Consider the following 23269-nt stretch of genomic DNA (forward strand, 5'->3'; position numbering starts at 1 on the left):
TTTTGCCGCTGATTGTCAATGTTGTGAGCTGCGGGCGCACAAAGAGTAAGAAAAGGAAAGGGAGAAAGAGGAATAAGGGAAGTTGGGCTGTAAATTACACCGTTCACATGAACGTTTATTGCGTCATGGCGAGTAACAGTGCAGTTGAGAAGAGAACAGATGTACAACAAAGCAGAGGACAGCAATGAGTGCAAAAAAGCCGCCACCCCGACCACCCTTACCGCGGCTAGCGACCACGAAAAATAGGCAGCCAACCGGAGCAGCGCCTGAAAGACCCCTCAGAAATGCATTTGCTTCAATATCGATTCGTTACAGCAACAACTCTAAGGAGTCCGATTCCGAAGAAGAAATTTCTATAGTGCGTAAAGAAAACACCGAGCTCCCTGATCAAAGCAATGGTCGTGAGGGGAAAGAAAGCAAGGAAGAAGATGGATACGAAATAACGCCACGAGTTTGCGAGGCAGATGGAAGCGCGAACTATTTCACACCGGAAGAAGGTAGAGATGCGGAACACAATAAAAACTCTCCTGAAACAAGCTTAAATTTTCCAATCAAAAGCCTTTCCACTCAGGAGCTACGACAGACAGCAGAGAAAAAAGCAGTTACTAAACAGAATACTTGGCCAAGTAATTCGCGAACGGAGGAAAGCGAGCCAGGCGGCATAATGAAGTTTTTGCGTCGCGAACGTGACCAAGAGAACGAAGCGAAATGTGACTCGTCAAAAGATGGCCCTTCGCTTTCAGACAAAGAACTGAAGGAAGAAACTGACGCTGGTTCGAGCCCTTCCAAAAATCATGTCGATAATGGCTCGGATACTAATCTTACGGTAAAAGGAAAAAGGTCGCGGTCGCCTTCTCCGTTCCGACTGTTGGGACGCGATCGTCAAGTTGAAAGCTCGGTTGCAGGTGATCAAGAGAAACCAAAGGTCTCATCTGGCATTTCATTGTCGTCTCTTTTGGCGAGCATTGGAAAAGATGAAACACATAGCGAGACAGAAGATAAAATTTCAGACACTGAGGAAATCGAAAGCAACCCGGACATAGTTTCAGAAGTTCCTTCTTCGCCGGAATTAAGCACACTCGACTTCTATCATGATCATTTTGAGGAGGAAAGGTTGGAATCCAGGACACATCTTTTATCACGCCCCGTGATAGACAAATCTCCTCAATTTGAAAATTTCTGTCTGTGTTGTCTAATAGCGTATATCTATTTCGTAACAACGTGGCCTCCTTTCATCTCTGGTGTAGTTTTTGGGACGCTTTTGGCGTATTTCAGTGGATGTGGATTTCTTTGGCTCTTTTGTCCTGAGGACACGGCAGGTGAAAGATTCGAGAGAGAATTGTTCGAATATGAAGAGCGAATTGCCAGGGCCCCCAAGCGTGATTACAAGTCTCAGGAACCAGGGTTACTTCTTAAAAGGCACAAGCTGGAGGCAAGTATTCAATTTAACAGCGATGTTTCGTGACAGGGGTTATTCATGTAAAACAACAAAAACAAAATTTAAATCGCTTTGATTTTCAACACTCGCCTTATGTTGTTGTTTTTGGTATAACATCTACCTAATGCGAATTTTTCAGTGCGAAGCGCTTTTAAACTGTTATTGCATAATTTGCTAGATTTCTTCTATATGAAATTCAATCCTCTTTTATTCTTGTCTGAGTAGAATAACCTTTGAAAAACTAAGATGTGTTCAATTTTTAATGACCTTCTGACACTGTGAAAGTGGTCTGAAAATCAAAAGGCTGTCACTTGGTTGACTGGATTGGACTTTTGGATATCTTTATAATTGGTTACTTGATTCTTACGTCCTTGATATTAGATATAGCAATATTGCTACATGAAGAAAAACTTCTCCCTACTTTCCAACAACTGCAACAGAAAATAGAGATGATTAATTTTGTCCATTTTAGGGTGTTAAAGTGTTTTAAACAATTTGTCAAAAGTAAACAAAAGAGAACAATGGAATTGGTGTCTAATGGTGACATCTTGTTAAATTACTATAATTCACAGGTTTTGAAGAACCAATCAAATTGTTGTTTGGATACTATTGCCAAGACTTAAGTTGGTTATTGGTACAGAAGTGGTCATAATGTAAGAGCTGACAGCAGAACACTTCCTTTGGCTCATCTTTCCATAGCTTGTTTGTACTCACTATAAAGTTCTGTTTATATATTAATAACATTTAGTCAGTGCATGCTTTGATTGATTGACAGTCATGTTATCTCCATGGAAACATGGTACTAAAGTCTTCATTGGGTTATTTTAATAAGGAAATAGAATATAGTATAAATTTTTTCTCCATAGAAACAGTCAGAAAATTTGGAGAAATTGAAATAACAGTGTACACAAAAAATTGCTTTTAGTTTGTGTTTCTATAGCAACAGAGAAACTCTAGAGAAACATGAAAACTGTTTCGTATTTCTTAAATGGAAACAACTAGAACGTTTTGATTTCTCTATTATTAAAATAGCAATCAATCAATCAATCAATCACTTTATTCAAGTGTCAATGTATTTAGCACAGAGCACTAATTGAGGACACTTTCCAGATCGAATTGGAATTAAAAAATGTTGGTTTTTAAAAAGAGGGGAAAACCGGAGTCACTCACTCACTCTTGCCCATTATGCCATTTCTGCATGCCTTCCCATCTGTTACATTTCTTTCTCCACCGTCCATCATCACGTGATCTTCTGACAACCCTTCCTTCGTACTCTCTCTGGTATCCAGTGCAAGGCAATCTCAAACTCAACCCACATATGATGCTGAGTCCAGGAATCGAACCCGGGCCGCTTTGGTGGGAGGCGGGTGTTCTTCCCACTGCGCCATCCCTGCTCCCTTGCTCCCCATACTAACTTTTTTTTTCTCCATTAGGGATGGATGTTCAAGTCATTTGGTTACGTTCCAGACAAGTTTGAGTTCAGCAACGAGACTGTTCCAGTCTTTGCTCTTTTAAAGGGAACAAAACTAACTCTTTCACATCCAAAGAGTGATGGTACAGGCAAGAAGTTTGACCCTCGTTCAGTTGATGAGGGAAAGAGCGTGCCAGTGCTTTTCTCAAGACATGAACATTACGACATTGCAGGAAGTAAGGTGTCACTTTTGCCTCCAACAATGACAATGAAGAAAGTGTGGAGTAGAAAATGTCCAATCTGCATCATCCTTGAAAAGTCAAGTGCTGTTTCTGAAGACGTTACTTATAACAAAAGCACTGACGAAGAAGATGATATTGAAGTGATGCACACAATGAAACACCAGGATTCACTTGAGAATGTTGGCATTCTTTACTTGTTTGCAAGGACTGGAAGAGAGAAAGAAGAGTGGTTTAATCATCTTTGCAAACTTCTACGTAACTCAGAGTCCCCTCTTGGTCACAAACCTTATTGCTCGTATCCTCACTACATGGCTAAACTTGTACCCCAACCTTCATCCTCTCAACAGAGTGAAATCGCGTGGGTGAATGCAATAGTTGGAAGAGCTTTCTGGGACGTGTGGCACGACAAATACTGGACTAACAAAGTCAAGGAACGCTTTGAAAACAAACTAGCAAAGATGAAAAAGCCTTCTTTCATTCGAGACATTACAATTTCTGATCTCAATCTTGGAGAAAGCCTTCCGGTCATTACAAAGGCTTTACCACCAGTCGTAGACAAGCGAGGAACTTGGGTGGATTTGAATGTGAATTATAGTGGCGGTTTAATCTTCACTTTTGAGGGCCATTTGAATGTTGAAGGCTACTTGAGCTACTTTCTAAGTCTTGGTAACAGTGAACATGGAGAACTGGAAATGGCGGAGTTATCAAGGAAGTATGAGATCATTGACAAGGAGAGTTTTGCAGAAGAGGATGAAGAAAATGAGTCTGAGTCCGAGAGTCCTCCAGACAGCGACTCTGACTTTGAATCACCTGAGTCTGACTTTGAGGAGTTAACATCAAAGGGTCTACATCATCCTCTCAAACTGTCTTCTAATAGTGACAAGCGTGAAGATGGACAACGGAGTGAAAGCTCTGATTCACTCACCCAGAGTAGTTTTGATGGAGACGAGGATGTGCAGGAAAACAAGGAACTCTTGCAGTCTAGCAGTGTCCTTGACGTGGACGGTGGTGAAGCTGCTTCAGAGAGGGACACAAAATTAAAGAGGCAAAAGCTGTCATCTTCAAAGCAAAGCTTGACTGAGGAATTAACTGAAAAAAGCTCGCCAACTCCAGGACCTCCTGAAAAGATGTCAGACAGTGCTCCTTCCAGTTCATTGAAAAAACATTTAGGGCTCTCTGCGAAAGGTCCAAAGCGCAAGATATTTAGTGTTATTGAAAGGCTGGCAAAATCTAAATGGGTCAAGAAAGCAGCAGAAACTGGTATCGTCAAAAGAGCAGCTGAGAGGTTTTCAAACCTGCCAATCATATTGTCAGTGGAGGTGCAGTCAGTTCAAGGGACTCTTGCATTAAACATCCCGCCACCTCCTACCAACAGGCTATGGTAAGTTATTACGATGTGTGTAGGTCACCTGGCACTCAAAGAAAATAAATGAAATAACATATACTTTTTAATTATTATTATTATTATTAAAAAGAATATGTTCTGAATGTTGTGAAGGTGAAATAACACATTGTTTCAGAAATAAATGGCCTTTAAATATTTCATAATGCTTAAAACAAATTTTGGTACCAATTTGTGACATTTTCCTTCCAAAACATACAAAATTTGAAACTCAAACATATGTGATATGATTACTATAATTCTGAAAATTTTTAGGTTAAGCGCATCAAGACTTGAAAATGTTTGTTAAAAATGGAACATGGATTGAACAGGGCCAAATGTCAAACTTCCGAACAAAATCATCTGTAGAAATAGTTTTGAGTGAAACCCATTAACGCTTATTTTATTTTTCCATCAGGTATGGTTTTCGTGGTACTCCTCTGTTGTTTGTTTCTGCAAGACCCAAGCTTGGTGATCGACAAGTCAAACTCACTCATGTCACAGACTGGATTGAAAAGAAACTCAAACAGGAGTTCAGGGTTAGTTTTGTTGAGTGTTCTAGAAGAAAAGAGTGATGTGTGAGTTGTTGGCCTTTATTGTTGATGTGCATTTTTGTTTTCTTAAACAAAATCTAAATTATACACTATAAAATGTTCGTCAGAAGTTTCTACTCAATGGCTAATGGAACAGCTGTTTCTGTGTTCCCTCTACAGTAGGTCTGAATAAATTCTGCTGGCAGATATTCAAGCATAATTCGTCACCTTCAGTAGGGAGCATTTTGCCAGGAGAATACCAAAATTCCAAGCTGAATTTGAGCAGAATACAAAGACTATCACTGACACAAAAGATTTTCAAAACAGTTTAATAAATTTAATAAAAAATGATTTGAAGAAATCCAAATTGCGTAGCATTGCTTTGCATCTCGCACTACCAGCAATGTTGCAAAAAATGTATACACCCATTCAGCAACCCTAAAGCAAGTGGTATTCTTTAAAAGGTAATTCCATGATGGTGAACTCAGCTAATACAGCTTAGATGGCCACAATTTTCAGGACTTGACTAAGTAGTATTGCTCTGAACAGAATTTAGTTACCTGGGCTGAATATTAGCAGAATACACGATTTTTATGAGCACTGCAGGCAGAAAGAATCCACCAATTTTTGAGCAGATTTTATCCAAGCCTACATGTAATTCTCTTCCCTTTTGAACAGTTGTACTTCAGGCAAGTTGTGCCAACTTTAATATGAGACTTCTATATTTCATTTACTTACTTCGTGACAAAAAAGTTTATTATCAGAAATGATAGATCTGTTTATCTGTTTAGTAACTTCTGTGAACAATAATCTTATTGCCTCTTGTTTATGGGGGTATTTAATAAATTATAGCTTCCATGAGGTACAAATCAACTTTAGAAATTAACATTTTCTTTAGAGAAGAATGTCCAGGTCCATAAGATATACTGTGGGTAATTCAAGGTCTGATACACTGTAGTTACTTTAATTTTAGTGTTAACTAAAACTTGACCAAAGAAACTCTTCTATGTTAATTTTCTTAATTTCAGAACATGTTTGTTCTTCCTAATATGGAAGATTTACCAATCAGACTCATGAATTCAGGACTTGAAGAAGATTTTCCTGAGTGGTGACAAATGGATACCTGCAGAGGAAAGCAACACTTTGCAGCTGAGCAGATTGAAAAAAATTAGCTCATAGGGTGTAGAGACCCTGTTGCATTTGCTGCACTTTTCAATAACAATACAATAGACTCCTGATAACTCGAACCCTCGCTAACTCAAACCTCCCACTAATTTGAACCAATTTCTTTTCCCTTCAGGTCATTTTTTATACAATTGTACCCTCGATAACTCGAACTCCCAATAACTCGAACTGTTTTCAATTTGCCTTCAAGGTTTAAGTTATCGGGAGTAGACTGTAATTGTTATTGCAGACTCTGAAATTCAAGATTCAACCAATCGTTGCATTTTTTACTGCTGTCAATCAATGCAGCTCACCTCTAAAACAAAACTTTTTGGGTCAACAGGTTTTAAAAGTCACATTCATCCTCGACTGTGATTGGCAGATTTCAATCCACTTTGTTTTTACAGTCAGTTGGTTGTCAACATAATAATATATAACAGATAGCAGTTAAACACACAAATCATAAGTTGGGTTTTGATGTTCAGAGTATGTATGCTTTTGAAAGGTACAGAAATGGGAGTGATGCCTAAAGGCCAGATGGTGTATTAAAAAAAAAATTCCTTCTTTAAAGAGTTTCTACCCCTCCTCTCCACCTCACATACAAGTTGAGTTTCTGATTTTTAATCTTTACAAAACATATTCAAGGTCATGCTTAAGAGACATGTCACAGTGACATACAGCTGCGACAAAACACCTGTTCTGGACACACTAAGTGTATAAACATAATTTAGCAGGAGCATTTATGGAGACATATAGCAGAGACAAAATCATTATATGTACTCACACAAGGAAATTTAGTAAGAGTATTTTTCAGCGATGCATCCATTTGTGTGCGCTGATACTTTTTAAGTCAGGCAACAGGAATTGTGCAGAAAATGCAACGTGTCAGTTAAAAGTTCCATCTGGCCTTGAGGCTTGTAGTTTACCCAGCCCTGGTGCGGGAGTTCTCCTCTATGTAAGCAATATTGGTATGTGCCAATGAGAAGAGAATTATTGTAATGAAGCTGTTTTGGTCTGAGATTGGATCATAGAATTGCCCTATTGGTTTTGCCCTCATTGCTTTTAAAGGAACTTTGAGAGTGCATCAACATGACTATTTCATTTTCGTCTCATCTTCCTATGAAAGGAAGAGAATGCACAGTAACAAAAAATACCATTCACTATGGTAAAGATATATAAACACCATGTGTAAATAAATGTTAATGGATTTTAGGGGCCATTACCATTCTCAAAACAGAATACTGATGTGGAAGATAACATATTTTGGTCCAAAAATGAGTCAATTTACAGGGACAGGGGCAGTATGTATCCATCAAAAGTTCCAAAGGGTACCCCTCTGCTGCTGAACCAGTAAATGCGCCTTTTAGTAATGCAAAAGTGTAAGTTGTCTTGACCAGGTCTCTTCAAGGTGACAAGGTTTTTTCTTTAAAATGGTTATTATCAGTCATAGATTGTGGAAGTTATCTTCTTCTAAGAAACTCATATGCAATATGCTTCTCAGAAGTCAGTTTATCTTAGGATATTGTATGTTCAAAATTAGAATATTTTTAACGTATATAAAATAATGTTAAGACTAAAGTTGAAGGGCTTGGTTAAAAAGGGCCCAGTTTTCAAGCACAGTTGTGAAAATTTTGTGTCCTGATTTTGTTTTCAGCCAAAAGGCTGGTGTATTGATTCAAAAATAATGACAATGCTAGAAAAAAATCACTACATAAATATTAAGTCCAATTGATGAACTTGGTTACTGGTTCCAAGAAAGTGGAGTTTATTGGTATTTCAAAGAAATTAATTAAAAACAGATAATCAGTGATCGCCTTAATTTATTTTCTGTTGGCATAACAGGCAGCTGTTGAGATAAAGCTTCTCTCCTTTACAAGGTTGAAACCAGTGTATTAAAAAATTAATAATAATATATTACTTTTATTAATTAATATTTACTTAAATCAGTGTTTTGATAAAACTAAAGTTAGTAAGCCTAAGACAATAAAACAGGTACTTACAGTAAGTTATCAAAGAGGTTGTTACTGTATCAGTAGAGGCTCAGATGAGTTCACCAACCCAATATTTTCTCAAGAATTATAAAAGAAAACGAAATGAATGCAATCCCTGTACCTTTTCTCAAGTTCTTTCAAGTTCTGTAGTGTGAATCAAAAAACTGTCAATACTTTCCTTTAAGCTTTGAAATTGCCCAAGAGAATTCACCTTGTCTGTCCGTTTTTTTACATATCCGTTTCTTTACATCTCATTTGCCACCTTGTGACAACTACAGGCAAGTGATAGTGTCACCTTGTAACAATTCAGTCATGACAGGAAAGATGAAATCAAGGCTCATCTGAAGGGTATCCAAACTAGTAATTGGAAGGCCTTAGGTTCAAATCCTGTTGGGAGAACTCAGATTTTCTTTTTTAGAGTCACTGACTGAAAAAAATACATTACTCATGTTTGGAATTGTTCATATTTTAAGAAGTGAGAGAAAGTGAAAGATTATTTTTTTGGAATTATTCCAGAATAGGATACTTAAAAGCTAGTGCTTGTGATCTTTTCGAATGTACTTCAGTTTGGAAAATGAGCAGAATATGGTGTAATTTTATTCTTAACAGGAAGAATTGATATTGTGTACTCTCTGTTTTCTGTTATACGGTAATTTCTTAACTTCATACTTATCAGAATAGTCCCAAAAGGTTGACTTATATGGTCTATATGCTGCAAAGTGTCGGCTCATTTGTAAAGGTCAGCTTATTTACAAGCAACAATTTGTCAGCCCAGTTTCTTTAAAAATGTATTGTGGGGCTGAGAATTGCTCTGAGTTAATGCAACAGTTTTTCAAAGTGTACCTGTTTAAATTTTCACAGTCAAATCATTACACATAATGGGAAGAGCCCAAAAAAATTGAGTGATAAATCATAGCACATAAACCAGTGCTAAAAAAGGACACCCAATGAATGTATTAAATGTTTTAATTGTAGTAAGTAAAAGTTATCATAATGATAAATTGTTATAATTACAGATATTTTGTTCCTAAACTCCATGATGTGAACCATTATATTAAGTTGTGTTCTAGCTTTTTTTTTTCCTTTACTCAGAGTGTATTGTTCATGCAGTAACATTTAAAATGTCACATTATGTAAAGTATTGTTAAACTGTTGAATTGTTGTAAAGTAAGAAAAACTACATAGAAAAGTTAAAGTTGTTTGTTAATAAAAATGTCATAAATAATTTTGGATCTTACGACAGTTTTGGGAAAATACGAAAAAAATGCATTCTAGAACAACTTGGCAATAATATTATTATTATTATGGTTGATCTATTCACAACTTCTTTTGGCCATAATGTTCCACTCTTAAGCCTTGAGGTATTTCTTGTGTTTTCCTACTGTTTCAAACAAAGTATTAATTTGGAGTTTTCAATGTGGAAGTAGAGTACAGTGGTCTTGTAGGTGGAATTTTAAGGGAATTCAATCCAGAGCCTGGCTCTGACTTGTCCCCAACATGAGCCCATGACAAGCCTCTATCTGTATAAATTCCTTAAGTCAACGCTTTATCCAGTTGATCTATTTTTAGAACTGCTGTTCCCATAAAAAGATGTGGCATATATACCTGTTACTAGCTGAGCTCGAGATCTGTACTGTTAGTTACAGACTAAGATTTTCCTGTAGATTTATGGCCGAAGGGCGCCAGCCATAAATCAACTGAAATAAAATGAGGATCCGTAACTTACAGCATGGAATGAGAAAACGAAGTTAGTAAGTTATATCTCTGAGGTTAATCGGGCACGCAGAAAAGGAAACTGGCGGGCCATACAGTATAATACGGCCCACAAAATTGACCAATCACACCGTGCGCACTATTTGTGAGATATAATAAGGCAATTTAATTGTCAAGAGAGTTAGATGAAAAATTACATTTTGTTAAGTCTGGACTCATCCTTGCTGTCCACCTTACAGTATTCTGCTGTTATAGAGTCCACTATGTACATAACACACATCAAACTTCTAGCCTAATGATTTTTATCTCACAGCTACGATCATAATAGAACACTTGCTTTCCTGGCTTGGGTACTTCACTCCAGTTGATGTTGTGTTCACCTGCAAACAATACAGTACTCATCAACTCAATATTCAGCAGTTCACTCAGTTTGGACATCATTTGAGACTCACTCTACCACAGGTAGATAAACCAGTCAACAAAAAATAGGCACACCACACCCCAGTTGTTAAAAGAGAGGATATATAAACAATAGCCTCCAGTTGGCGCGAAAATATGCTCAGATATTTGTCCACGGACATTATCTGTTCCGAGAAGCGAACAATTTTCCGACAGCGAAGCTCGAGGAAAACTGTGAGCTTTGAGGAGCAGGTAATGTCCAAGGAGAAATATCTGAGAATATTTTTAAAGCCAAATGGAGGCTATTGTGGTTATTACCCTTCAAATATTTTTCACAACATGTAGCATCGAGCTTGAGTATTTTAACATTTCGTTTCAGAACAGTTTACCGTCAAAAACGTTTAGAGCGTATGTTGTTTTCTGATACTGCTTCATCGACCAGCAGGTTTATCTCTCCTTCTGTCACAAAAGCAAACCGTTCCCCCATCTTGACATTAATTTTATTGTAAACTTGATGCACCTTGAAGTTTTTGAAATTGGGGAATATCATCGGATATTCCCCAGTTTTAGCTGGGGTATATTCGGTCACGTGAGGCGTTTAGACCAATCGCGCGCGAGCGAAAATATTTGATGGATTATAAATAACTTTAACCAGGGGTGAAATTGATATCAGCAAATAAAATGTACTCCAACTAACTTGTTATTTTTATCTGCTGGATAACGGTACAACCTTCTGAGGCCAGATTACATTAGCAAGGCTAAGGGCTAAATAAATCAATCAATCAACTTTATCTAACGAGGGTGACACTTAACAGTCAGTTATGACAGACAAACCTGTATCTCTCAGATTCCAGATCAAATTGGATTTGGAAATGCTGGTTTTTGAGGGTGATCTCAGAGCAAGTACAAGAACCAACAACAAACTAAACCCACATATAACGCCAAGTCTGGGAATTGAACCCAGGCCACATTTGTGGGAGGCAAGTGGCAAGTGCTCTCACCACTGCACCATCCCAGGGTTCCTGGGGAAGGGGACGGGAGTGGTGGTGGCAGGGAGATCATCATTAAAATCAGAGCTTGATAGATAATGTAAACTTATGGGGATCTTGCGTAACAAAATTCTTGATACATACTGAGCTGATTGATAAAGAATTTGTATGTCATTGGATTTCTTATGGTTGAAGCTATGTAAGCCACAGGTCTACCAACTTCATCACCACAGGTGCTGTAAGAGAGGAACAAAAATGGTTGGGAATTTCAGTATAGTTAAAGGTTAAAGTAAGTTTACTATGAGCTTTATGCATCAGTCAATTCCAACAGTGCCCATCCCCCCCCCCCCCCTCCCCCGGCCGACCCCCAGGAATTAGGATTTTTTGAAAATAAACTGGCAAATGCCCCACCGCCGGGACAAAATAGTTGTTCAAATGCCCCAGGGTGGTGGCAGAAACATGTCAAAAATGTTTTGTTTTCTTCGTTTCTCGTCTTACTCTCAGTAAAATCTAAGCCAATTCAGGGCAAATTAAGTCCTAGCTGGGTCTTCTTTCCCGTAGTTAGAGCAAAAATAGGTCATTCTACAGCTCTAGCATCCCATTTTATGTCCTATTTAGACGTATTCAATAAGAAACATACTGTATTTGCCAATCAATTTGTCATTAAGGAAGCGACAATGCTGTAGGGTGAAAAAAGTGAGATGGTCAAATGCCCTGGGGTAATTGGATGACAGGCTAATGCCCGACCCCCGGGACGGACAGTGTGGGAAAATGGCCCACTATTGGGGGGATGGGCAGTGGAATAGACTGATGCATTAAATTACCATAGGCAAGATGTCTTGTAATTTTAGCAGCAAATGCCAAATTGACAACAGCAGTTGTTGTTGTTAAACAAAGAAATCCAGTTCAACATTTCAAATGGTCATATTTTAATATGACCATTTGACTGTGAACAAATTTTGTTCACAGTTGGTACTGCCAGCTACTGGGTGTTGTTTTACAGATAAAGTCGAGCAGTACATAGCATGTTTGAGACTTTGTGAGATGGCAATACTAGCACTTAAGCTTGCAAAAGAAATTTTGCAATGCAAAGAGTAACACCTTTGATCCTTTTATATTTAATAAATATTATTCCACTATATTTTTTCTTTGACTTAGCTCTGATGTTCAGCAATAAACCAGTGAAATGCGTACACTACAGTGTAGTACAGGATCCTACAGCAGATTTTGTATGTTCCTTTTTCGACATTAATGGCACAATAATAATAATAATAATAATAATAATGTAACAATGATCAATGGTAACTTGTTTGCATTACATGTAAGAAAACTTACTCTTAATCCCTTCTTAGAGGGTCGCACAGGGGTATTTTCGTGATGCGTGATTAGCTGATTTTATTTCCCGTGAAACGTGAATGTAATAAATTATTCTTCGTAATCCGTGACCTGAAGGTTTTGCGTGACCGGTGAAGAGCTTGAAAATGAAATTTTCAAGAGACCCCCCTGTACGACCCTCTTCTTACCTTAGCAGTAAGTGTACTGTTCTCACAAGATGTGGAATTAATTCAATATCGTATATAACATCTGGAGAAAGAAAAGATTCGTAAGTGTTATTGAATGGCAGACTGTTTGGGGGTGATAATTATGTTGGCCCAATGATCTTTGCTTGATTCCTCACATACAATTTGATCTAAAAACAGTTGAGTTTTTAATAGCTAACTGCATTCCAATTAGGGCTGTATATATAGGTTACCTAGGAACCTTGAAAAAAATGTCCCAGGGGGTGGGTGCCTATAAATGTTATATAAGTAAAACATTACAGCTGTAAGCTCAAATTTTTTTCATTAAAGTCCAGAAAACAAAGTAAGTCAGTGCAACGTGATTAAATTATTTTTGATTTGTCCAACTCCTACCAGAAAAACTGAAGCCAAAAATTCTCAAAAATTACTCACCATGGAACTGATTTAAATTCAGCACACAAAAGTTTTTGAACTACAAGTACCTTGGTCCATTTTGAAAACAAACCTCAAGATTTCATTATAATGGACTGTAAGTAAAAGAGCAATAACATTGCATTGCTATCATAATGGTAACTCTGATTTTGACTTGTTTTCAAACCTGGAAGGTATCTGATGAACTGCAAAAACCAATTGAGCCACCTTAAAAGTTAATATTAAGTAAACATACCAGCAGCTAAAATGATCCCAACAGGATATTTCTCTAAATCACTTCTTTTCAAAGTGCTCCAGTCTAATTGGCAAACATCCACTTGAACATTTCCTGAATGGTGTCCACAGTCTTCATTTAAATGCCGACAATTCTGAACAGGTTTCCTTGAGAATTGTGCAATGATTTCTATACCATTGCGAGACACATTGAAAGCACTATTGTCAGAGAAATGTGCATCACATGCCATACATCTTGGAACACAGTCTGATGTCTGGACAACAGTTCTCACACCATGTATGCAACTGTTAGTCACCTCAGAAATATCTCTAAAAGCTCTTTGATTATCATCCAAATTATCTTGATTGTCGTCAGTTATATAAAGCTTTGATAAATTTGATTTCCCAAGGTTCTTGTCCACATCACTTTTTGCTACAGAAGTATTTCCTTTCCAACATAATGATGTTTGATCCATCTCTGCTGGTTTACAACTTGGAACAAACCAATTGAGTCCAAGATTGCACTGAAGAGCTTCAACAACCCTTTCGTGACAGTCAGTAAAGAAGTACTGTTTTGGTGAACTTGTTGAACAAATGACAAGTCCTGTCAGACCAGTTCCGCAGCCCAACTCAATGATGTTTCTGGACAAATCCAAAACGAAAAATAAACTTATTGAAGATATAAATGCATGTGGTCTATTAACAAAATGCATAACTCATTACAAAGACATTAAGTGATCATTGAATTCTTGCACCTACATAATTTGCTTTGTTTATTGCTAACACCAAAAGTGATGTCTTGAATCACGGTACTTAGCTAATTTAACACCAAATGCAGTCACCTTTGTTGAAGCTTTGATGTGTTTTCCAGTGCCCACTCTGCAAGGTATTCTCCTGCCTGTGTTAACAGTCATTCAACACAGTTATAAAAATGATCTCTTCAAAGTCAATCTGGTGATATAGCATTTACTCAAACATGTGCCTTGGGTGGGCTGCTTCTTTCGGATGTCTTGTTCCAGAAAACATCCATGTTCCTCTCATGGAAGGCGTTTGCTCCTTTGGTTGGACCCCTACCCAACTGGAAATTCCAATTTAGCTTCCAACATTTCTTTAAAATCTTTACCCTTTCAGACCCCCTCCCCCTTGGAATTTCGTATGAATTTCTGTGAGAGAGGTGAGAGGTAAGGGCTTTTCTGGAACCATAAACTTTCATATTTTTCCCTTTCAATACCAATAACAAAAATAGCTTGAATTTTCAGCATAGTTCCAGGAAATATCCATGTCAACCCTCCCCCCCCCCCCCCTACACACACACATGCAAACATCAACCACTTTGCAAGGGGGAGGGGGAGGGGTCTCCAAGGCCAACAAACTTAAAGAAATATATGAAGTGAAATTGGAATATCTAGAGGGGTAGGGGTTCTTACAAAAATTCCCTTCTGTGGGGAGAGGGGGTAATGTATGGTTATTTTCTGGAACTACACTGTCTTATCCCATGGAGTAAATTCAACCCTCTCTACCTTGTACAATATTTTTAACTACTTTTTGTTGATCGTCTGGTGGTGATCTCAGTTATCAAGCTAGACTGGCTCAAAGTGGATGCTTATACCAGCACTATTATCTTTATGCCTTTTCTAGAATGTGCAGTTCCAGAAAAAATCCATACCCACCCCATAGAAGGTTATTGGAAATTCCTAGGGGGAGGGGGGTCTTAGAGGCCAAAATTTTAGAAGCAAAGTATGAAGTTAAACTGGAATTTCCTGGGGGGAGGGGGGGTACAAAACAAAAAAACCTTCCATGGGGGAGTATGGATATTTTCTGGAACTGCACAAAATTATGATATGGTAGCATTGGCTTCCTTGTATTAGTATGGTGATTGAAAGTGTGGATAAAGACATACCATCCATGTGCTGAGACCTGTTGTTCCTTGGGAGATGTATTGTTGCGTTTCTTCAAGGGTTATCATAGCACCACAAGGCTACAAGCACAATAAATTTTATTGTAGCATATGAGATGCACTTCAAAAACACATAAGCCCATTGACCTATCAAATGGTCAATAAAACATCACGTGCAGTGGTTTTGAAACCCGATAAAACCTCCTCCTTATTAGTATGCGGTGTTTAATGTTTTTCTCGTATGCTAATTTCCAATGTTCACAAAAGCTTCAATGTTATGAACTCTCTTGACACACACTTTTCCAGGATTGTTCTTGAAGCTGTTCAAAAAACCTCGCAGCACGTGTTTTATCGGGTTTAAAACCACTCGGCTGCACCTTATGGTTTTAAATCCTGATAAAACACTGCTGCTTGTGTTTTCAACATTACATAAAAATGACACATATACATACAGAGATAAAACTATTTTTCTAGCAATCATTTTCCTATAGAAATAAATTATAAAGTACTTTAAATCTGTTCATTATTGACAGAACCTACTCAACTTCCTGTAATTCAACCCAGACCTTAATGCTCTACTATCAACATGTATATTTTCCTTGTTGCCCTCTACATCTATTGAAGAAGTTGGGAGAATTTTGTTCAACCATGAAGACCTTTTCTCTTTGGTGACCACTTCCTTTAAAAAATTATTACTATTATTATTATTATTATTATTATTATTATTATTATTATTATTATTATTATTATTATTATTATTATTATTATTATTATTATTATCAAAAAATGCAGCAGTAATTAATCCACTTCTTTGGTTGTACTAACTAAACTTAACTGTATTCTCGAGTGTGAGAACAAATTAATGAGAATAAATTTAAGTTGCACTCCTTATTGTGACATATCTTTAAATAACACACAGGATTAAAAAAAAATAGAATTTTTGCACCAACATATCAATCAATGAATTAATCTGTCTTTATCATTATGGTAATGATTTTAGCACAAATTCAACCTCTCACCAATGTGTATGTTTTATAGCACTTGTCATCCCCTAGTTCGGCTTTGCTGAACACTTCTCCATAGGCTTCATAAAGTTCGTCAGAGATTTCACTGCCATTTTCTTCACAAAGTTTAAGGAGATGCCTTAGAAATAACCTCTGATATGACACTGAAGGAGTATACTCGGAACTTGATGTGAGGAAGTATGTCTGGAAGAGAAGACAAAGCAGATACTCTTGTCAGCTGATATATATAATGTATTGTTTGATGTCATCGTCATCATTATCAGTTGTTGTCATACTTCCACAACATCATTGTCACTGTCATGAACATTGACGTTGACAGCTCAAATTGAAAGTATTTGAGCGTATTTCAAGGAAAATAATTATATGTCCAGGACCGTAGGTGACCATCGCCTGATCCCTAGGGCAGAGGGGGTACTCTCCTATATATAAGCTATATAGGCATTTGTGGAGCCAAAGGGTATGTTTTTTTTAACCGTTTTGGTCTAAGATAGGGTATGGATTTTGACCATTTTGGTCTGAAAGTCTGAAAATGGGTATAAATTTTACAGAAATGTGTATGGATTCTGGAAACCATGTGTGACAATGGGTATGTCTGAAAGGGGGTAACAGAAAGTTGTATATTTTGATCTAAAATAGGGTCAGGGTTAAGTGAACCGAACCGCACACCCCAAATAAAAAATTTCGAGGAGTACCACCCCTTCCCTCCCTCCCCTTCCCCCCCCCCCCCCCCCCGGGGGAGTCCATCCAGTCAAGACCGTCTTACACCGAAAACAATATTCAAAAGTATAGAAGCTCCCCTTTTTCATCATTAATAATTCTATCGTAAAATTTTCCCCGTAGACTAATAGCGATAACTTTACCATATCAAAATGAAGGAAAACACAAATCTAACCATGTTGAGTATTTTCCTCTGGGTTTCCAAGTCGAGATTTGTCTGCTCGATTTCCTGAAAAAGACACGCATACATGTGAAATAAAAGTTAACAGAGACAATCGCTATGAACATGGGAAACGTACTTTCCAAATGAATCCCTTCAGCTGAGTCATCTGTAAGTACTGCCTTTGAATTTCCTCAAAGCCTACCGCACTCACTCTGTCCGCCATGATGGCTGTGTTCACAACACAAGGGACTGGGTTCTAGCACTTTAGCGCCGGTCGGCCATCTTAGCGGCGGGATACAAACAACTTCACAGAATGTAAGTAGATTCTCGCAAAATCCTTCTCCATCCTAGCATTTCTAGGCATTTGAATATCGCTTTGCTCTTCTGGAGATGTATTTAATTCCTTCTATGTACTTATCAGAATGCTTTTTTCCTGATGTCGTCCTATTTTCCCTCTCTTTCAGGGGTCGCAAAACTCGCTCGAGGTCGCGCTCTCCGGCTGCTCGCAAGGACAAGGAGAAGAAACGAACTTCGAGCACCCGTGGCCGTAGTCCAGTGAAGTCGAATAAAGGGAAATCGAAAACAAAGACGGACCAAGGTAAATCGGGTGTAAAGAATGGCGCAGACAAGGGAAGTCGAAGACGCAGTCGTTCCTCCAGCAGGTAAGCTGAATGTTTGAATTATGGGCGTCTTTTTGGATATGGTAGAAGACTATATGTGTCGTATATGGTAGTGATGAAGGGGAGAACCTCTTTAAACGGTAACCTAGAAAATTGAAAGGTTGCAACCCCGCGATTGCAGCATGGATGTTTGTTTACTGGCCTGTTTGTGATCTTTGTCTTTTAAAATGGATTGCTATAGCTATAAGTAAACAAAGGGTGCACTGGTAAAGCATCAGAGTTTTCTCTTGTCCATGAAATATCAAGATAAGTAAAAAGAAGACCGGGCTTGCTTTACCAAGTATAGAACTGGCTCAGTGGCTTGTCAGTCATCATTTAGCCACCAAGCCACTAAGATACTACCCTCCTCATTCTATATAAGTCACTAATTGACTGGTAAGCCACTGAGCCCTCAAGCCACCAAAATACATATTGGTTGGCGGTTTTTTCACTAGGACAATTTCGGTCAGAAAAAGCCGGAAAAGTCTGTAAATACAGCGAAAACACCTTGTCTTGTTTTTTTAGCGAGTTAAAAATGCAAGCTGTTTTCACAAGAGAAAACAAGGATTATCTTGCCTTTATGACCGGAAATTCACGCAAAGTATAACTTGGCCGAAAAACTAACGCGGAGAGATTTCGACGTTTCGATGACATCCTAATAAATGGCACAGCAAATAATCTGGCAATATTGTTTGCCAGACACTTACCTGGTGGTTCAGTTTGTGCAGTTCCTCGTCCAGGACCCAGGCCAGCACAGCTGATTTTGGAACAATTCACAAGGAGCTGTTCAAACCAAAACTGTGGTTTTGGATAAACCAACATGGTTTTCCTTTCAGCGATTGATGTTGTTTTTCTGTTGGATCGACAGGAATACAAAATTTCGTCAAATCTTCTCATCTTTAGAGACATTAACTGCATCCTCTGAGTCTAGATGAGTCGGGAAGAAACTCCTTCTCCTTCACATAAATATAGCAAGAATCAATACGAGAGAGGTCATTAAAAGCGCTTCATCTCCCACCATTTTTGAAAGTTGTGAGCCCTATGTAATTTGAATACTGAAAACACACTAACTCTTCCACAACCCTGCACTGATTATCTTGAGATAAGTTTCTCATACAGTGGAGCTCAGTTGTGGACCAGTTTACCCTTAGAGTTATGCAAAACGACTAGTTCCTTGAATGATTTTAAGACTAAATTGAGTCACCACAGTTTTAAGTAGGATTTTAAATACACCCTCCAAGTAAAGCAGCATTTAGTTTTAATTTGTTTCTTTTATAACAATTATTATAGTAAGGTAGATAGATAGTTAGTTGATGAAGATTAATATATAGCTGATGGAAATACTATGTCTAAATAAAGTCATCCTATCGTTTTGTATCATATCTTGTGAGCTTGCGGCTGAAATTCAGGGTTAAATTTCACAGTGAAAACTGTTGGTCTGTAAACAAACACCTAGAATGTTCAGCTAGAGTAAATCGGCCTATTGAAAACACAACCATCTGCCTCATTCTATAAGCCAGAAAGTCTGATGAACCTCAGAGCTGAAGCTTTTAGTATAAACCTGTCAGACCTTATGTGTTTCTGTTTTTCCTTCCCTGGTGAGCCACCAAGTCACTTCAGTTAAGTGACCCAGCTGCTCTAAAAATCTTTATTGACTAAATATTCATTTACTTGTGTTTTGTTAACTGTAGCTCATCATCAAGCTCTGGAAGCTCAAGCACCAGTCGCAGCTCCAGTTCTGGGTCAAGCAGCAGTAGAAGCAGCAGCTCTGGATCAAGCAGTAGTGGCTCTAGTCACAGCAGTAGTGGATCAAGCAGCAGCAGTAGTGGTAAGGATTTTGTAAGCATTCTACTCCTTAGAAAGGCCTACATAGCCTACATAGGCTCCCAAAGTGGTTCATGCGGTTAAGAGATTGGACGAAGCGGAGAAGAGCAAGCTAAGCACGGCCTGAGGGCAAGAAAGAAAGATAGGTTCCCTTTCTTTCTTTCTCGCCTCAGACCAAGCTTGATTTTTCTCTTCACCATATACCCCACTTGGAAGCCTGTTCACAGGTTTGGCCTACATAAACAACCAAATATTTGTCTACAAATGCTAGGGCCATTGACATGACAGAAATTAAGCCACAGCTTAGTTAGTCACAAAGTGCATGAAAATGTGCTGGTTATATAAAGGCTAGGCTTAGCTTAGTTGCAGCATAGCTAAACCACAACCTGTCATTTTTTCAGTACATTTATATGGTAAGTTTTGTGGCCTACTTCTCTCATATTTCAGAACACTGTTTGGTTTTCTGACAGCGCCAAGAGACAGATGGGGTCAGTTATGTATACAAAGTTCTGTTTAGGTCGTGGTTTAAGACAATTACAAGTCCTTTGTGTCTTTTTATAAGTGGCTCATTTCCGTTAGATCAGTGTGTATCTTGCCACTGCTCTATGCCCTCTGGCAATGGTTTTGGTACACAATCTCCAGCTGTTTAGGTTGGCTAGAATGAAATATTGGTTTAGACTTGGCCATGGTTTTTTCTGAACTTCATTCAAATAACTGTCCCAGAATATCCAAGGACAAATATTCTTGTATATCGTTAAAGCCAGTTAAAGGTCAGGCCCGGTTCAAACATTGAACTTTACACGTGCCAAATGTAATGTAAATGATAAGCTAAAAGAATTGGTTGTTTGTTTGCAAATTTGCATTAGATTCGCCACATGTAAAGTTAGAGCAAGGTCTTACTGTGTTTACTGTCCTTCAAAAATTTGTTCTGAAGGTATTCCTATGGAGTTAAATCTGAATGCAAGCACAGAATGTTGCCTTTTATGTGTTTTCCAGCACTATTTTTTGACAGATGTTTATGTATCACATCTGTTCCAAGAGCAAAAAGCTCCTCCATCCAAGTTTTCAAATAATGTCTTTGATCCAACCGTAGCAACTTTAGATCAAGTTGTTTCTTGGTAGATCTGAGTCCAATAATATTATTAACAGCCAGCTAGGCTGCCTACTGCTAGTTGGGATTTTTTATTTGTTTTAGAGAATATATATTGACATAGCAAAGTGCACTGGGCCCGTATTGATAGCAGGGTGCTTTTAAGATCCTGGAGGAATTACCCTGAGCTTTATAACTAAATAAAGGTGTCTGTCTGTCATTTCTTCAAAATAGCGCATACCATTTGAGTGATTTAAGATTTTGCAGCACCATCCCTTCAAAATTACGCATTTGATTTGTTGACTGCCTGGTCTGGTCAGCCAGTTCTGACAAATCAAAAGCGCCCTTAGCTAAGCCGCACCCCCGAGTTTGAGCAAAACGTTTGGGTAATGAGGTGCGGCTTATCTGCCGGTGTTTACAGTGCACCCTGTCATATGGCCGCAGATCTGGAGCACAAAGTTGATATTACTCTGATTTCCTTTTTATCTCTCAACAGGTAATGAGAAAAGCAAGACACCAAAAGCTAAAAAAGAGGTGAAGGAAAAAGAAACTAAACAAGTGAAAGAAGTGGCGAAGGAACCCAAAGAAATCAAAGACAAGGCTCCACCCCCACCCCCTAAACTCAAATCACCTAAAGTATCCCCTCCCCCTAAGTCGCCCAAGAAATCTCCGCCTCCCGCCAAATCACCCACGCCGCCACCTCGCGCCAGACCCACTCGGCGATCAGTTTCGAAATCCGTATCCAAGTCTCCAAGCCCCGTGAAGCGCGGACCTCGCGCGCGTTCTTCATCCACGTCCAGTTCGTCGCGCTCACCGAGGAGGCGTAAAAGAAGCCCTACCCCCAAACCCTCCAAGCTGTACGTGGGACACCTCACGCGCAACGTCACCAAGGATCACGTGTTTGAGATTTTTAGCGTGTACGGTCACGTGAAAACTGTAGACTTGCCCATGGACCGTTTTAATTTTCTTCCGAGGGGCTTTGCTTACGTAGAATACGACGATGCAGAAGCTGCGGAAACCGCTTTGAAGCATATGGACGGAGGACAGATTGACGGACAAGAAATCACGGCTCAGTTGATCCTTCCCATGAGGCCACGCGATGTCAGACCAGTTCGTAGACCCAGTCCTCCCCCGCGCCGCCGTCCTCCACCGCCGGCCTGGAGACGATCACCGCCCGCTCGTTTTCGCGGTTCGTTCAGAGCAGGTGGAAGACGGTCACGTTCGCCGTCTCCTAGGCGACGGTCGCGTTCAAAATCACGAAGCCGAAGTCGGTCTCCGCCAAGGCGACGAAGATACAGCCGATCCAGCTCGAGTTCGTCACGATAAACTTGTCATTAAACTTTGCGCGTCGGGAAGGAAACTTTTGCGCAGTCAGAAAACAGTGGGCAATTGACTACTTTGTCATTGCAATTTGAAAATCAAAGGAGTTTAACCTCGTTTTCGTAGAAATATTTAGCTGACGTAACCGTTTTCATTGAAGTTCCCCGTAGCTTTTCCTCTCCGGTGTTGCTAGTTTAGCGGCAGACAATTTAGAAATTTGACAAATACCGCTAAACCATGAGAGAGTACGAAAGGGTTTACCAAATAAACGCATTTTCTTTTCCACATACAACTGCTTTTTACAAACCTGGGGCGCCCACGAAAATGCTTTGGGCGCCTAAATTTTTGGCAGCACCACTTAACACTTCACATGTTGGGCTCCTAACTTCTTGGCTTTTGGCTTTGTGGGCTCCTTGAAAATTTTCTTAGGCAACAGCCTTGTCAGCGAACAGATTTTTTTCATCAAGTTTACGCCACACGCAAATATGGCGCATGAAACATTGACCAGCGGAGCTCCCTGAGCAGGGTCACGTGATAATAATCACGTAATCACGATTTGCTTCATTTGGATTGACTCGGTGAACAAACTGAACGAGATGCTAAATTTAGTCTTGTTTTTTTTTTTTTTTTTTTTTTTTTTTTTCTGTGCAATATACCTGTAACATTTTTTGCTCTTGTTACGATATACCCTGGCTCGCACAAGTTGTATTTTTTTTAATCAAATTCACTTCGAAGTTTTTCACCATCCGGTGCAATCAAACGATCATCTTCTTCAGGTATTCTGATTTTCTGAAGTGTTGTTTATTTTGTACGTTAGAATCCGCTCAAATGAGCATCTCGGAGGAGTGACTTTAAAATGTGTACAGCAATATCGATGCAGCTACGATCTCGTCGTTGTGACCCTTGACGGCTTTTCGCCGTCAGTGAAAGCACAAAAGACGAGGGGATATTGCAGTTTCCATTTTAGTGGCGTAAAACTGAGACCTTAACCGCGGTCAAATGTAAAAAAATAGGAACATCCTTTTTTGGTTTGAGAACTTAGAGATAGAACGTTATTTTTTTTTTTCTGTGAGTTTTGAGCTTCCGAAATCATTTTCCGATTTAGCAAAAAAGTCTTTTTTAAAGTAAAATATGTGGACACTGGTCGG

The 23269-nt window shown here is 38.8% G+C and overlaps 3 protein-coding genes across 4 annotated transcripts; 2 read left to right on the forward strand and 1 right to left on the reverse strand.

The window, feature by feature from the left end:
* Nucleotides 1-37: 37 nt before the first annotated feature.
* On the forward strand, nt 38-6707 carry LOC146458458 (testis-expressed protein 2-like). Its single transcript, XM_085090886.1, has 4 exons — nt 38-1432; nt 2872-4472; nt 4891-5011; nt 6034-6707. The coding sequence occupies exons 1-4, from the start codon at nt 185-187 to the stop codon at nt 6115-6117; spliced, it is 3054 nt and encodes a 1017-aa protein (XP_084947012.1). The 5' UTR covers nt 38-184; the 3' UTR covers nt 6118-6707.
* Nucleotides 6322-17484, reverse strand: LOC146458459 (protein-lysine N-methyltransferase EEF2KMT-like). Of its 2 annotated transcripts, XM_085090888.1 has the most exons (9): nt 17365-17484; nt 17241-17294; nt 16343-16531; nt 15327-15404; nt 14269-14324; nt 13449-14068; nt 12785-12845; nt 11406-11497; nt 6322-10253 (listed from the first exon to the last, which is right to left on the reverse strand). In XM_085090888.1, the coding sequence occupies exons 1-9, from the start codon at nt 17449-17451 to the stop codon at nt 10153-10155; spliced, it is 1338 nt and encodes a 445-aa protein (XP_084947014.1). In that variant the 5' UTR covers nt 17452-17484; the 3' UTR covers nt 6322-10152. The 2 variants fall into 2 exon arrangements, with proteins under 2 accessions (XP_084947014.1, XP_084947015.1); XM_085090889.1 differs by lacking the exon at nt 15327-15404.
* Nucleotides 17455-22413, forward strand: LOC146458460 (uncharacterized). Its single transcript, XM_085090890.1, has 4 exons — nt 17455-17543; nt 17693-17890; nt 19579-19715; nt 21298-22413. Coding segments are annotated over exons 1-4 (1167 nt in total). The 5' UTR covers nt 17455-17541; the 3' UTR covers nt 22128-22413.
* Nucleotides 22414-23269: the final 856 nt, after the last annotated feature.

The sequence above is a fragment of the Pavona decussata genome, unplaced genomic scaffold (assembly GCF_977016875.1).
Source record: "Pavona decussata unplaced genomic scaffold, jaPavDecu1.1 SCAFFOLD_233, whole genome shotgun sequence".
Classification (NCBI taxonomy): Eukaryota; Metazoa; Cnidaria; class Anthozoa; order Scleractinia; family Agariciidae; genus Pavona; species Pavona decussata.

What these genes read in the sequence shown, in the direction of transcription:
- LOC146458460 (XM_085090890.1), top strand. An exon ending in CGCAGTCGTTCCTCCAGCAG is followed by an intron (nt 17,891 to 19,578) that starts GTAAGCTGAATG and finishes TGTTAACTGTAG; the next exon opens with CTCATCATCAAGCTCTGGAA. An exon ending in ATCAAGCAGCAGCAGTAGTG is followed by an intron (nt 19,716 to 21,297) that starts GTAAGGATTTTG and finishes ATCTCTCAACAG; the next exon opens with GTAATGAGAAAAGCAAGACA.
- LOC146458459 (XM_085090888.1), bottom strand. Translation starts at nt 17,451, where the DNA reads ATGGCGGACAGAGTGAGTGCGGTAGGCTTTGAGGAAATTCAAAGGCAG. An exon ending in GCTATAAAACATACACATTG is followed by an intron (nt 15,405 to 16,342) that starts GTGAGAGGTTGA and finishes TTGTGCTTGTAG; the next exon opens with CCTTGTGGTGCTATGATAAC. An exon ending in ACATCAAAGCTTCAACAAAG is followed by an intron (nt 14,069 to 14,268) that starts GTGACTGCATTT and finishes GGATTTGTCCAG; the next exon opens with AAACATCATTGAGTTGGGCT.
- LOC146458458 (XM_085090886.1), top strand. Translation starts at nt 185, where the DNA reads ATGAGTGCAAAAAAGCCGCCACCCCGACCACCCTTACCGCGGCTAGCG. An exon ending in TTAAAAGGCACAAGCTGGAG is followed by an intron (nt 1,433 to 2,871) that starts GCAAGTATTCAA and finishes TTTCTCCATTAG; the next exon opens with GGATGGATGTTCAAGTCATT. An exon ending in AACTCAAACAGGAGTTCAGG is followed by an intron (nt 5,012 to 6,033) that starts GTTAGTTTTGTT and finishes TCTTAATTTCAG; the next exon opens with AACATGTTTGTTCTTCCTAA.